The 15,109-nt window shown below is 26.8% G+C and overlaps 4 protein-coding genes across 4 annotated transcripts; all 4 read left to right on the top strand. All coding sequences in view use genetic code 12, as the record gives it.

Annotated features, from left to right (window-relative positions):
- Positions 1 to 768: 768 nt before the first annotated feature.
- SAM2 (methionine adenosyltransferase) lies at positions 769 to 1,923 on the top strand (the record flags this gene model as incomplete). Its single annotated transcript, XM_051756249.1, has 1 exon — positions 769 to 1,923. One exon carries the CDS (start codon positions 769 to 771, stop codon positions 1,921 to 1,923), a length of 1,155 nt encoding a protein of 384 aa, XP_051615330.1.
- A 3,854-nt stretch (positions 1,924 to 5,777) lies between these two features.
- PHO84 (phosphate transporter) lies at positions 5,778 to 7,463 on the top strand (the record flags this gene model as incomplete). Its single annotated transcript, XM_051756248.1, has 1 exon — positions 5,778 to 7,463. One exon carries the CDS (start codon positions 5,778 to 5,780, stop codon positions 7,461 to 7,463), a length of 1,686 nt encoding a protein of 561 aa, XP_051615329.1.
- Positions 7,464 to 8,273: 810 nt separating this feature from the next.
- Positions 8,274 to 9,197, top strand: DPP1 (Dpp1p; the record flags this gene model as incomplete). The annotated part of the gene is made up of 1 exon (XM_051756247.1): positions 8,274 to 9,197. One exon carries the CDS (start codon positions 8,274 to 8,276, stop codon positions 9,195 to 9,197), a length of 924 nt encoding a protein of 307 aa, XP_051615328.1.
- Positions 9,198 to 13,175: 3,978 nt separating this feature from the next.
- On the top strand, positions 13,176 to 14,672 carry IPT1 (inositolphosphotransferase; the record flags this gene model as incomplete). Its single annotated transcript, XM_051756246.1, has 1 exon — positions 13,176 to 14,672. The coding sequence occupies one exon, from the start codon at positions 13,176 to 13,178 to the stop codon at positions 14,670 to 14,672; it is 1,497 nt and encodes a 498-aa protein (XP_051615327.1).
- Positions 14,673 to 15,109: the final 437 nt, after the last annotated feature.

The raw sequence follows: 15,109 nt of genomic DNA, 5'->3' as shown, positions 1-15,109 counted from the left end.
ATGTAAACAAAAATTTTCAAAAGAAGTGACGCAGATTTGAGTAAGCGACAATAAACTACACGACAGATATTTTGTTAGGAAAGGGACCAATTTTCGAGTTTACGGAAAAGAAAATCGATCTGAATCTAACCCGAGTCCATTACTGAGAAGTCGATCTAAAATAATAAACAGACGTAAATTTAACGATGAAAAGTAAAAGAATTAATAGACCCTGGCGGTAATATAATAAATTACCATATAAAGTAAGTCGACGACTTATAAAATAATTTAAATATCGACCAATAAATCTAATTTATCTGGTAGCCCATGTTTTTCAAAATCACATGAGCATCACGATACCTTTCGATGGAAAGTTCTCTAGATGTTATACGAGCTCAATTGATACTGCTAAGAAAGTACTTAGATATCGCCAACTTTCCAGCTGAATCTTCGTGTCGTTTTTCTCTCGAATGTCACTGTCAGTGAGGTCCAAATTATAAAATTTATAATAGCTGTGGCTCTTCGTTTGAAAAATTTTTAAATTTAGTGTCTCAAAAAATTTTCAACAAATTTTATTTTGAAAAATAAAAATAATATTGTACTTAGTCAATAGTTAAAAGAAATAAAGACAACGTTTTTATAAGTTTTTTTTTTCAATTGAATTTATATTTTCGAATTTATTAAATTGAATTCAATTGTTAACTTCTTTTTCTTTTCATAAGTCTTACAAGTAATCAATCTTTGTTTAACTTAACTTACTACTACTACTACTAATCAAATCATAAAACAATGTCAGGTAAAGAAACTTTCCTTTTCACTTCAGAGTCAGTTGGTGAAGGTCATCCAGATAAAATTTGTGATCAAGTTTCAGATGCTATTTTAGATGCTTGTTTAGCTGTTGATCCATTATCAAAAGTTGCTTGTGAAACTGCTGCTAAAACAGGTATGATTATGGTTTTTGGAGAAATTACAACTAAAGCTCAATTAGATTATCAAAAAATTATTAGAGATACTATTAAACATATTGGTTATGATCATTCAGAAAAAGGTTTTGATTTTAGTACTTGTAATGTTTTAGTTGCAATTGAACAACAATCACCAGATATTGCTCAAGGTTTACATTATGAAAAAGCTTTGGAAGATTTAGGTGCTGGTGATCAAGGTATTATGTTTGGTTATGCTACTGATGAAACTGATGAAAAATTACCATTAACTATTTTATTAGCTCATAAATTAAATGCCGCTTTAGCAGATGCTAGAAGATCAGGTGCTTTACCATGGTTAAGACCAGATACTAAAACTCAAGTTACTGTTGAATATGAAAAAGATGGTGGAGCTGTCATTCCAAAAAGAGTTGATACTGTTGTTATTTCAACTCAACATTCAGATGATATTTCAACTGAAAAATTAAGATCTGAAATCATTGATCATATTGTTAAAGAAGTTATTCCATCAAATTTATTAGATGATAAAACTATTTATCATATTCAACCATCAGGAAGATTCGTTATTGGTGGACCACAAGGTGATGCTGGTTTAACTGGTAGAAAAATCATTGTTGATACTTATGGTGGTTGGGGTGCTCATGGTGGTGGTGCTTTTTCAGGTAAAGATTTCTCAAAAGTTGATAGATCTGCTGCATATGCTGCTAGATGGGTTGCTAAATCATTAGTCAATGCTGGATTAGCAAGAAGAGCTTTAGTTCAATTCTCATATGCTATTGGTGTTGCTGAACCATTATCCATTTATGTTGATACTTATGGAACTTCTAAATATTCATCAGATGAATTAGTTGAAATTATTAAAAAGAATTTTGATTTAAGACCAGGTGTTATTGTTAAGGAATTAGATTTAGCAAGACCAATTTATTTCAAAACTGCTTCATATGGACACTTCACTAATCAAGAAAATCCATGGGAACAACCAAAAAAATTAAAATTTTAAATGAATTATGAAAAAAAGTTAAAAGTCAATTCAATTTTAGATTTTTGTTTCACATAGAATTTTAGATAAATTTAGAACGAGACATAATCATATGATTGAACATAGATCTAAATCATACAATTTTCATCCATTAAAAAAAAAATCAACGATATACAATACAAAAAAAATACATTCATGAACTTCACGTAAAAAATTTCAACAAATTTTTTCATTTTATTTCTTTAATTAGTTTTTATATATTTACAAATTTATTTATAGATTAGGGTCCTCAACGGATTGGGAAAATACATAGCATTAGAAAAATGTACAATTACCAAAAAAAAAAGAACGAAAGTTAGTAAGATCAAGCGTAGATATATTCTATAATTCTGATACTTGTCTTAGAGCTAAGAATTCATTTCATTTGTGCAAATCTGAATTGAGTTTTGAAAGGGTTCATGTACGATCCTAGTCAAGGTTAAAGAGTGAAATGGATTTACACCTTACCTTCGTTGAATCCAACTTGGAAATTCAATACTCGGAAGTTTTTAAATTAAATTTAATTTGGATATAAAAATGACAAGAGTTAATTTTTTTGAAAGAAAACGGTGAAAAGTAATCTAGTAAATAGACAAGGCAATTTGTTAAGTTTTGTAATTTGCCTAAATTTGAATAATTGTCTTAAATACTGCAGCGGGCTAAAGGTTTTTCTTTTAGGACCGCTCATTATAATTACGTTTCAGGCGTATAGAACTTAAGAATTTGTATTCAACAAATGAAACGATCTACATCTAAAATGAATTGAAAAACACTTTTCAAATTCAATATGTAAAACAAATAGTTGGGAAGATCTTATTTTAAGTAAAGTAACAGTAAGTGATATATCTTAGAATGAAATTTTAAAACGACCAAGATATATTATAGATTTAGTAAGAATTTGAAAATTATTTACGAAACATTTCAAATTTAAAACAATATTGTTTTATGTCAAAATTAATAAAATTCTTTATTGTAATTGTATCGTAATAACACAATAACGTATATATACTATGATTTCGGTATCGATTATGAAAATAAATAATAATACATTATGCCTTTCGTTTGAGTATAGTGATTCGAAAAATGTTTTAAAATTTCGTAGTAGTAACTACTGATTATTTTGCAACCATTCGTTTCAACTTTATCAAAATGAAATAAAGATAAAACAAATATTTAAGTTTATAAAACAATGTACAAAATCTTAAACTTACTTTTGTGTGATATTAATTTGTAGTGCAAAAAAATGTAGTACAATCGTAATAAGATATAGATTTAGTTTAGTACCTGACCACGTGGTAGGTTTTAAATTTTTATTTGGACTAAGGCTAATGATTAATTAATAATATAAAATTTATCCCCTTCGAATAAATTAAAAAGAAAGAATCGAGTAACAAATATATACAAATCAGGCGTACAATCTACGTAATTGAATGGAAAGCATGTCATTGACCTTGCTGGTAGTTCATGTGAAACTGGAATCATCAAAAGAATCTAGGATTATAATCAACATCGTGTGCTTTGCTTTTATATATTTGTAATTTTAATTTTATAATTGGATCTTTTGACCCCCCAACAAATTTTTAAATTCAAATTCCATTCAAAAAAGTTTAATAATATTACTAAGTCAAGTATAATAACGGAATCAAACTTAAATTATGTATGTTAAAGCTAGTCTAATCTTAAAATTTGTAAAGTTATAGAATCTGAAGATTTAATCAAAAATCGTTTAGCTTTCTTCACTATTAACTTATGCACATTAAAATAAAAACTATTGTTTAATATAATTAATTATGCATAATTAAATTATAGATGCATCAACAAATTAATTTAGTACAACTTACTTGCTGACCCACGTTTCTCATAAGGCTAATATTTTTTTTTTTTTCAATGCAAATAATTTGGAATAGACTTTACCCTGGAAACAAACCAACCGATCTTACAATAAGTTTTTGAGTTGTTGTTGAGTTATGGAATTAATTATATAGATGAATGTTTGAAAAAGAAACAAATATTTGATTGAATTGCCTTTTAATCAACTATTTGATTTCCAGCAAGACAAGAATGATATTTATATTTTTTAGGTGGTAGCTTGAGAAAATTGATTTTTTTCCAGTGGCTGCAAAACCCAAGATATTTGGATCAACTCCAACTACTCAAGTATCAGCTGAACATAAACAATCAAGATATGTCAAAACCCTTAGAATGTAATTGTTTTGCAGAAGGATCTCGTATGTTAATATTCTTGGTAAAAAATATCTCTTAACGAGAATGGGAAACCGGTGACAAGACTTTTTTTATTCAAAACGTTATCAATTGTTCCTGACAAGACAATTTATTATTTAATGAACAAGCTTTTTTCTTTGTTCGATCTAACGTATCGTCTTCGTAAGATTGACAGGTTAAGAAATATTATTCTACATTGATCTAGAAAGATGAAACATGAGATGAGATATGAGATGAGGGGGTTTTTGTAGGTTGACATTGATTGAAATTATTGCTTCAATTGTTAATTGATTTCATAAAATTGTAAAAATTAATGAAATCCTCAAAGTATGATGAAATTCAGATCAAAGGATTATTTCATAAATATTTTTAAGCGAAGAATAGAAATAATTCTTTAAAATTGAAAGGTATTGTCATAAATTTTCAAACAATTGCCAAAAGATCTGATACTCAAAACGAATTGAAGTTATTGAAGTCTAATTTTTACAATTCAAGATTAAGTAAATCAAAACATGAAATTACGAAACGAACATGTGGTCAACGTTTCTTTTTTCAACTCTTAAAAACTAGACTTTGATAAATTAAATCACCTTGACACCCATACGTTCATAATGAATTTATATTTAATTTTTTAAAAATATATGTATTATATTGTATAAATTTAAAACCCGCTAGTATCAAAGTATTCTAAATAAAGTACCCATGTTTTTGCAAAGGGTGAAAGAAAATATGAAGGGATATATGCGAAATCAAACAATACTCAATGATACAAAACTAGTGATAGAACAAAAGATCTAGGATTATTGTTCAAACTTAATGCCCTTTTAATTTAAGGCAAGGCAGAATGTTAGAAATGTATGCTCTTCTCTCTTTTAATTCTGATATTGTTTTACGGACAATAGGTAGGTATCCCACGATGATGAAAATACCTTTAATACTTTTTATTTTTAAAACAAGATGGAAAATTTAAGTTAATAAATTGTACAGTAATCTGGTTTTGAGTCTTAATATCTTTTTTTTTTCTAATAATTAAAGGCTTTAATGAAAATCTGAAAAAGGATTGTTAAACTTATGATAAATTGTCAGAGCTCAATAACTCTTCATCCTTGATTTTTCTTTTTAATTTGTTATCAGAATTTGGGATAGACCGAATGTAGCATTAAACGTTCTTTATCTCTAGTAGGAGTCTTTAAATTCCTATTGATATTCATTTTTTAGTCCAATTAATTTATAATATCTCAAAACTATATTGAATTCTATTTTATTTTTTTCCAATTGTTTTGAAACAACACAAAAACTAAATATGCATAATTTAATAATAAAATTAAAAATAAAAAAAAAAAAAAAAAAAAGATAAACGCCTAATAGAAAAATTTATTACTTTCAATATAACAAATTAATAAAAATGAATTCTCATATAAATTAAGATGAAATTTTCCAATTCAAAAATCATATCATCTTTCAATTGAAAAATTTACATTCGTCTTCTTTTTTCATTCTTTTCTTTAAGATCATTTGACAGTTTATCTCAATTTAAATTTTAGTCCAATCAACAATCTTCAACAAGAATTTTTCATATAGACTAAAGAGAATACAGAATATTATAGAGAAAAATGTCAACTAATCCAGAAATTGAACATCAAATTGCTACTGAAGTCAAGCAAACAGGTGGTAAAACCGCTTTCAAAGATTATATTGGAAAATATGCACATATTGAAGATCCATTAGAAAGAAGAAGATTAGCATTAGAAGATATTGATAAAGCAGGATTTGGATGGACTCAAGTTAAAATGATTATGATTGCAGGTGTTGGTTTTATGACTGATTCTTATGATATTTTTGCAATTAATTTATCAGTTAATATGTTACAATACGTTTATTGGTCAAAAGGTGTTATGCCATCATCAACTACAACTTTAATTAAAGTTTCAACTTCAGTTGGTACTGTTATTGGACAAGTTGGTTTTGGTTGTATGGCTGATAAAGTTGGTCGTAAAAAGATTTATGGTTTAGAATTAATTGTTATGATTTGTGCTACTATTGCTCAATGTTTTATTGGATCATCACCAGCTGTTAATTTTGTTGCATTATTTTCTACTTTACGTATTATTATGGGTATTGGTATTGGTGGTGATTATCCATTATCTTCAATCATTTCATCAGAATTTTCAACTACTAAATGGAGAGGTGCTATTATGGCTGCGGTTTTTTCAAATCAAGGTCTTGGTCAAATTTTTGCAGGTATTGTTGCTATGATTTGTGTTGCTGGTTATAAAAATGATTTAATTAATATAAAAGATGGTCCATCATGTCATGCTGATAGAAAATGTGTTAAAGCAGCTGATCAAATGTGGAGAATTATTATTGGTTTCGGTTGTGTTCCAGGATGTATTGCTTTATATTATAGATTAACAATTGCTGAATCACCAAGATATTCTCTTGATATTAATGAACATGATAATGTTCAAAAAGTTGCTGATGCAGAAGCTGTTATTGATGAAAAAGCTGGATTAATCAATCCACCAAAAGCTTCATTTGTTGATTTCTGGAGACATTTTGGTCAATGGAGATATGGTAAAATTTTAATTGGTACTGCAGGTTCATGGTTTATGTTAGATGTTGCTTTCTATGGTTTAGGTTTGAATACTACTACTATTTTACAAGTTATTGGATATGCAAGTAAAGATAATATTTATAAAAAATTATATGATTCATGTGCTGGTAATTTAATTTTAGTTTGTGCTGGTTCATTACCAGGTTATTGGGTTTCAGTTGCAACTGTTGATACATTAGGTAGAAAAACTATTCAATTAGGTGGTTTTATATTATTAACCATTATTTTATGTATTATGGGTTTCGGTTATCATAAAATTCATGAAAAAGGCGTTTTTGGTTTATTCGTTATTGCTCAATTTTTCCAAAATTTCGGACCAAATACTACTACTTTTATTATTCCTGGTGAAGTTTTCCCAACAAGATATAGATCAACTGCTCATGGTTTATCAGCTGCTTCAGGTAAAGTTGGTGCCATTATTGCTCAAACTTGTATTGGTACTTTAATTAATCATAATTGTGGATCAGACCCAAAAAATCAAGGTTGTTTCTTACCTCATGTTTTAGAAATTTTTGCTTTATTCATGTTGATTGGTATTTTCACTACTTTATTAGTTCCAGAAACTAAAAGACAAACTTTAGAAGCTATTTGTGAAAAACATCATGATGAAATTGATAATACTAAATTAGTAAGAGATAGATATGCTACTCAAGAAGAATCATATGATTCAGATGTTAAACAATAAGTTAATTAGATTTGAAAGATATTTTCATTAAAATTATTTTGAAAAATCTTCTTAACTTAGAATTCTTAATTTAATTTAATAATAATTTTTATTTAGTTCATTACATTTTATGCATTTAAATTTGCAATTTGATAGTTTACATAGTTTTTTTAATTAGATAGATACTTTCGTTGAAGTCATCAACAATCAACTATAGGGTTTTTAAAGTTTTGTTCATTTTAATGTTTAATATTTTCTTATCTTGCGATCTAATCATAAAGGGGGGTGATACAATTTGAAACATGTGCCCTCAATGTCGTAGATCTTATCAAAGTCGTGAGATTTGTGACATTAACCTGCTACCTGATGATAACGTACTAGCAAAGTATCTTCTAATTAGACTCTTTAGATTCTTCAATTAATTGATTGAAAATAAAGGGAGTCTCGAAGTATTGAAATCATACCTTTTTCCGAATGTATTATGACGATAAAAGACAGACGAGTTGAAAATATTTATTGATGCCGTATGAATTTAACACATTATTTTATGTGGCAGAAAATTATTATCGTAACAGATCATGAACAATAAAGATAACGAATTCTTCTTAACATATTTTAAGTTATGATCCCTTTGAGATCGGTTGATTATTCTTGTATGAAACAATCACAATAGAAATAAATAAAGCTCATAAAGTTTTACACAAAATCATTGACTTATTTATTTTGACGAGATTGAAAAACAAGACGTGTCTTGTGCGTCTCAAAACATCAATATTGACACAACATAAATCTTCATAAATTCCCATTATTTTTCGTTCTTATTACAATTCCATGCTGAAACTATATTTCACTTCATCAAAATTCAAATCATACATACCAGATTGGATTCTACTATTAATTTCCCTAATACTTTTTTTTAAATATTTTGAAATTTTAAAACCATTTAATAGACAATTTTATATTAATGATCCAAAATTATTACATCCATTTGCAACAATTGAAAGAGTTACTGATAATCAATTATATATTTATTCAACAATAATTCCAATTATAATTATCATCATCGTCTCAATATATTTACGAACTCAAAGAAAATTTAAATCATTTGAAAATATTAATTTTGAATTTTTACATTTTTTACAAGTTTCAATATTAGGATTATTATTAAGTGTTACTTTAGTTTCTATAATAACTGATATTTTGAAAGTTTGGATAGGTAATCCAAGACCAGATTTTATAGCAAGATGTGGTCCTAAATCAGGTACTCCAATAAATACATTAGTTGATGTTTTAGATGTATGTACTGCTCCAATTGGTGAAATATACTTATTAGATGGGATGAAATCTACTCCATCTGGTCATTCTTCAATGAGTTTTGCAGGATTAGGCTTTTTATCATTATGGTTGTTGGATGTATTTAATAATTTAAATTTTATTAATAACAGAGATATTGTTGATTTTAATAATAATAATCCCAATTCAAATAAAAAGTCAAGTAATTTTCAATTGATTTTCAAAATTATATGTATTTTACCATTGATTTTTGCAAGTTATATTGCATTAAGTAGAACTCAAGATTATAGACATCATTTTTTTGATATTATATTTGGTGGATTGTTAGGTTTAATATTATGTTATACTATATATAAAAAGTATTTTGGACAAAATGGAAATTATACAAAAGATATTCAAGAGAATAGTCAAAGTCCGTTGAGTAGTAGTAGTACTGGAAGTGAATTTTTTGCTAATGTATAATATGAAAATTTAGTGAAATAAATAAGTTTGCTAACTTTTGTTCTAGAATTTAGGAATAATCGGGTGCAGCTTTTAGACTGTAATTCGTTCGAAAGCCAAAGCTTAGGATATAATGGGAAAAGGTTTCTTCGGTTGCGAGTTGTGCAAAGAATGGGTTTGAAGTTTAAGATGGGATTAAGGAGCTAAAAGGAGAGTTTGTACATTGTGAATCAATTGTAAAGTAGTCAGTTGACGTTTATCATAAAAAAATAAAATCAACAAAAAAACTGACTTTCATAACCTGTCAACCACGAACTTTATTATTCAGTATAATTGTATATTGTTAGAATTTAGAATTTCAATCCGTAGATAGATTTAGTTCAACTTCTATTTGGAAAAGTTAGAAAAAATGTAATAAGTTTATCATTGTAATTTTTGTGATCTCTAGGTTCAGCTCAAAATAATAGAGATTAATAAGTTGTGGTCATATTTAACACGTTCACACATACTGACTACTTAAGCTATCAATGATATCGGAGTTCATTTCCATATAGCTTATCTAACCACGGGAAATGGATATTTCACCACTGAGATTAAATTTAAGTTGCAAATGCAATCAAAGAAATGTTCATAAACTCCGAAAATGCACAAAATGGAGATAGTTTATTTACTTCCGTCTACATCAACAATTATTTTTGCAATAGAAAATTTCTATCTCTGAAACACGTACTAAAACATCAACACAAAATGAAAATGACGACGGGCCCAACCGTATGAGGATAATATTGATGGTCGGACAAAATGTCTCTGACTTTCTGATCCTTGATTTTTTCAAACACATTAAAAGAGTTGATTAATATTGTTCACGCTAAGCTGTATTAAATATTTGAAAGGAAATTCTTCGAGAAATTGCAAAAGTTTTACTGCCACATTCTTCGCAAACAATCATGTTTGATTTAATTTAATCATGAGAAGAGTTGAATCAAGTATTTAAAAGAGTGATATAATAACAACGTTACAAAATTATTCAAACTGTCACTTACTATTTTAAACTCAGGAAGTATTGAAATTGTCGAGAAAAAATACAAATGGTTTGAACTTCTATCAAGGATAAAATTTACTGCAGTACCAAGATCATATAGAGCAACAGGTTAATAGAAATAAAAAAGAAGTTGTATATAAGTTGGGAGAAATGGTATTGTTACATAAAGATGCCTTTTATTCCTCTAGAAAATACAAGAAGAGGCTGGACTGCTATTTTGGACCACTTAAGTTAGTGAAGAAAATCAATGACAATGCTTACGAGATTGAATTACGGAGCATGTACATGAAAGACAGGGTTTTTGGTAGATGTGGTTTTATAATGGAAATATTCCATCACATATAGCATGAATGCATCTATGAATCTAATATCTTTGTCAATAATGATTATAGATAAAGATATTAGATTTATAAATGCTTTCATGATGTATGTTATTGAATATCTTCAAATTGATTATCGAACCACATCTACCAAATTTCAGAATCAATCATATAATTTTAAAGATGATTTCGGTATTTAATGTTTAAAATAATTTTCTAAAAAATCATATATCCAAACAATCTAAAATCAAACACTATAATAATCCCATGTACTTTTTTCCTCGTTGTATTGTTGATACTATCATGAACTTGTACTTGACTGAATACTTGCTTCATAATTTCAATAATACTTCAAGGAGAAAATTACACGGAATAATTCTTTGATGATATCTTGATTTGTGTGTTTAAGACAAAAATCTTTTGATAATGGACTAAGTGAAGGTTCCAAATTATGTGGATTTGGATCTATGGTCCTAAACATATTTAGAAGAAATTACAATGTACTCCGAGTAACATTTCTCAAATCTATAGATGATTGTGATAATGCTCTATCTCCGTTTTGTTATTCAACGCTTTCATTGAGAAGAAATAGTTGAATCACAAAAATCAGGAACATGTAAAATTCTACTCATTTGGTACAAAATTAAGATGAAATTTTAAGGATATTTAATAAAGCTCTAAAATTACGAGATATATTAGTAATGAATATGACTTTTGTAAATACTCCACTTATTGATTTATTTTTCGAAATCTCTTGATGATCAACTTAATTTCATCAATGCTTGCTACTCGAATCATAGTTCGTTGTAATGTCATTAAAACTTTGAATGTGGAGAATGAAAAATGACCAAACAAAAAAAAATAAGTCAATGGCGAGGCTTTGTAAACAACTTTAATTTTGTGTTATTTAAATGGGATCTAAAACATCTTGGATAACTTAAGATTTAACTTAGGTCCAGAATCGATTCCTTATCTTGAAAATTATATCGAGTGCTCCTTATGGAAGAAAGAAATCTCCTCCTTATTAATTTATCATTAAAAATACGATAATTTCATCAAAAGGAAGTTTCATTCGTATTCGGAGTTTCTTAATAACTGTTTAAATTATTGTTTAATCTACGAGAAAATAATATTTTATAAATTATAATACATCATACATTTGAAAAATCTTTTATTTTAGTTTAGATTTAGTAGATAGTAGTGTGACCAGATCTGTAACTACTATATCTAAGAAATTTAGATTTCAAAGGGATTAAGCTCTATAGATATCATCAAATTATTAAAGAGTGTTAGAGAATAAGCCATATTGTGGAACAGGAAAATGAAAAGCCATTATTCTATAATACGAATAACAAACATAAGAAAAGCGAACTATTAATGCAGCTAATAAAAATCTAATTTTATCGAATAAGAAGAATGCAAAATTCGTAGTAAAATACTGTTTAAATTTCTTTTCTACATTCTTTTGTATTACGGCAAAAATGGATTTTTTATTCTCTGTTTTATTGTTCAGTTCAATGATTATTGTGGGATGTAATTTATACATTAAGGAAGAGAATGGGATTCGGAGATAGTAGTGTACTAACACAAACCCTTTACCAATAATATTTTAATTAGATTTCCCTGTTTTTAGTGTCAAAAAAAATATAAAGAAGAACTAACCTTTAACCGATGGCAATGATAAAAAATTTTTTAAGGTAGTTTAAAGAATAGACTAGATACTAACCATGTAATTCTTAATATCTGGGAGGTTTTGAGAATAAATGATTTGGCGCATTATATTAATGAAGGCTATATCATTATTCTACTCTTCAATCTCTTCAATACATCTCTATCTTATACGTTTATTAGTAGTTATAGAGATAGTGGAACTCAATGAAATTGAGTCGAAGTAATTAATTAAAAAAATTACGAATAGCAAATCAAAATAATATTCTACTTATTTATTTACCTTTATTAATTTAGGTGTTTTATTTGTTATTGTCTTACAAAACTAAAATGTTTTTCGGAAAATTTTTATCAACTTTTATTTATCAAAATCAACATCCATCAGTAATACCTTATTACTTATCTCTCATCGTTACAAATTCCTACTTGTCAGATAAGAGTCCGTAGACTTTAGATTGTTTGTTCTTTGCATCTTTACTTTGTCATTTTCAAAATCGAATTAAAGAAAAAGTTTATTTTTATTTTTATTTTTTTATTTTTATTTTTATTTTAAAGTTTATTTTTATTTTTATTTTCCATTTTTATTATTTATATATTCATCACAATCTTATTATACTAAATTATCAACACATCTTTTGATTAGGTTGAAGAACTTTTGAGGATATATTTCATCACTTTCGGTATAAGATTTTATAGTTTTAAGACAATATCAATAATTCATTTTCAATTTCGTCATTTAACAATCATCAACCCCTTTCCCCGTATTTATTCTCCTTCTTTTGTCAAAATTCATCAACATTGAATTACATCACACGATCATTAAAATTTTTTTTAAGTTTACAATTAGCAACCACTTTAGTCACAACAATCATCACTCATCTCATTCACATTGTCTCATTACTGTCATATTCCATTATTCCATAATCAATCATAAATCATAAATAGCATATATAAAAAGAAAATATAATAATGATAAAAGATATTCTACTAAATATTATAAAACCAATTATTTTTTTATATCAATTCTTCCATAGAATTTTTTATTCAGGTTTAAATCAAAGATCAATTTGGGGGTTATGTTTAAATTTTTTTATAAATTTTAGTCCTATTTTTATATGGTTATTAATTTTTAAAAATGCTGGATTAATTCCTCATGAAATTAGACCTAAAATACATGTTTCTTTACCTTTTTATGTTGATCAATATATGTTTCATAGTTTAATTGGTAGTTTATTAACTATTATATTATTAATACCTATTTCAATTTTAATTTATATTGGAATTTTTAAATTTAAAAATTCAAATTTACAATTATTTGAAGAAAAAATTGAATATATACCGACCAGTTGTAATACAAATCAATTACAAGATGAAGGAGAAGAAGAAAAATATAATATATCATCTACATCCACATCATCATCATCTTCCTCCTCCTCATCCTCCAACTCATCATCATTTGATATAGAAATGGGTCTTTTAGATCAATATCTGACTGATGAAGAAGAACAAGAAAAAGAATCCACCATCACAAATCAAGAAGAAAATAAAATTAATAATTATTTATCAACAATTAAATTATCCACAACTAAAAATTTTCAAGATAGCGCATACTTCAAAGATATAACATTTTTCAAAACATTATCAACACAACAAATAAATCAAATGGCATTAAAAATAAATAAAAAAATATTAAAAAAAAATTTAAAAATTCCATCAAAAGCATGGGTAATGGCACCTTCATTTTTAATTTTAAGTTCATGGTTTATATTAAATTTTGATTATTGGTTAAAAGATCCAATAAGAACATGGAAAGATTTATTAGCTTGGACATCTTATGTATTAGGTCATATAACAGTTCCAATAATAACATCAGTATATTTATATGTATTTCATGCTCCAGGAGTTTTGAAATCTTATAGTATTGCATTAGGTTTACAAAATATTTGTGGTGTATTAACTCATTTATTATTTCCTTGTTCTCCTCCTTGGTTTATTCATTTATATGGTTTAAACTCAGAAGCAAATTATGAAATGCCTGGATATGCAGCTGGATTAATTAGAGTTGATGTTACTTTGGGAACTCATTTAAATTCAAAGGGGTTCCATGCTTCTCCAATTGTATTTGGTGCTATACCTTCATTACATTCAGCAATGGCATGTATGACATTTTATTTTATATCATTTTATTCAAATTTTTTAATTTTAAAAATTTTAGCTTTGGGTTTTGTTATATTACAATGGTGGGCAACTATTTATTTAGATCATCATTGGAGATTAGATTTATTTATTGGATTAATTTATTCAACAATTTGGTTTTCAATTATATATAAATTTATGTTAATTAAGTATAATAAAAAATTTTTGGAACTGAGATTAAATTTTAAATTTGAAAATGGTGGTAGTACTATGGGTATGAGAGTTTTTAGAAATACTTGTATACAATGGTTTTTTGATCCACTTTATTAATGAAATGAAATTGATAATGTTTGTTACATTTAATGAATCACACAACTATTTAGAAAGTCATTGTATAATATAATTTTAATAATATAGCTGTTATACATTTGTAATGATATATGTTTTCTTAATTTATGTATCAGACTCTACTTAGAGAATAAGCAAATGAAGTATATCTATGCCAATGAATAAACAAATGGAAGAAATTAGTAGAAACTTTATGGTGTGAGTAAAGTTAGTAAAAAATCTATGTTAGTGAACAAACAAATAGAGGGACTCAGTTGAAAAGAAGAACTTTATTTTCACCTTTTAACTTTTGCAACCAAATAATTAAAACTGAAAATGCATTTGAATACATCAAGTCGAGCATTTAAAGTTATGTGACGAAAAATTACTTTGAAAAACTTTAACTACAGCGTATTGAGTAATTCGAAGCTTTTGATCCA

This window comes from Candida pseudojiufengensis (assembly GCF_024610245.1).
Source record: "Candida pseudojiufengensis strain CBS 10847 chromosome Unknown scaffold8, whole genome shotgun sequence".
Lineage (NCBI taxonomy): Eukaryota > Fungi > Ascomycota > Pichiomycetes > Serinales > Debaryomycetaceae > Lodderomyces > Lodderomyces pseudojiufengensis.
Note: the sequence above shows the minus strand (reverse complement) of the source record. Positions and strands in the feature narration are given on the sequence as shown.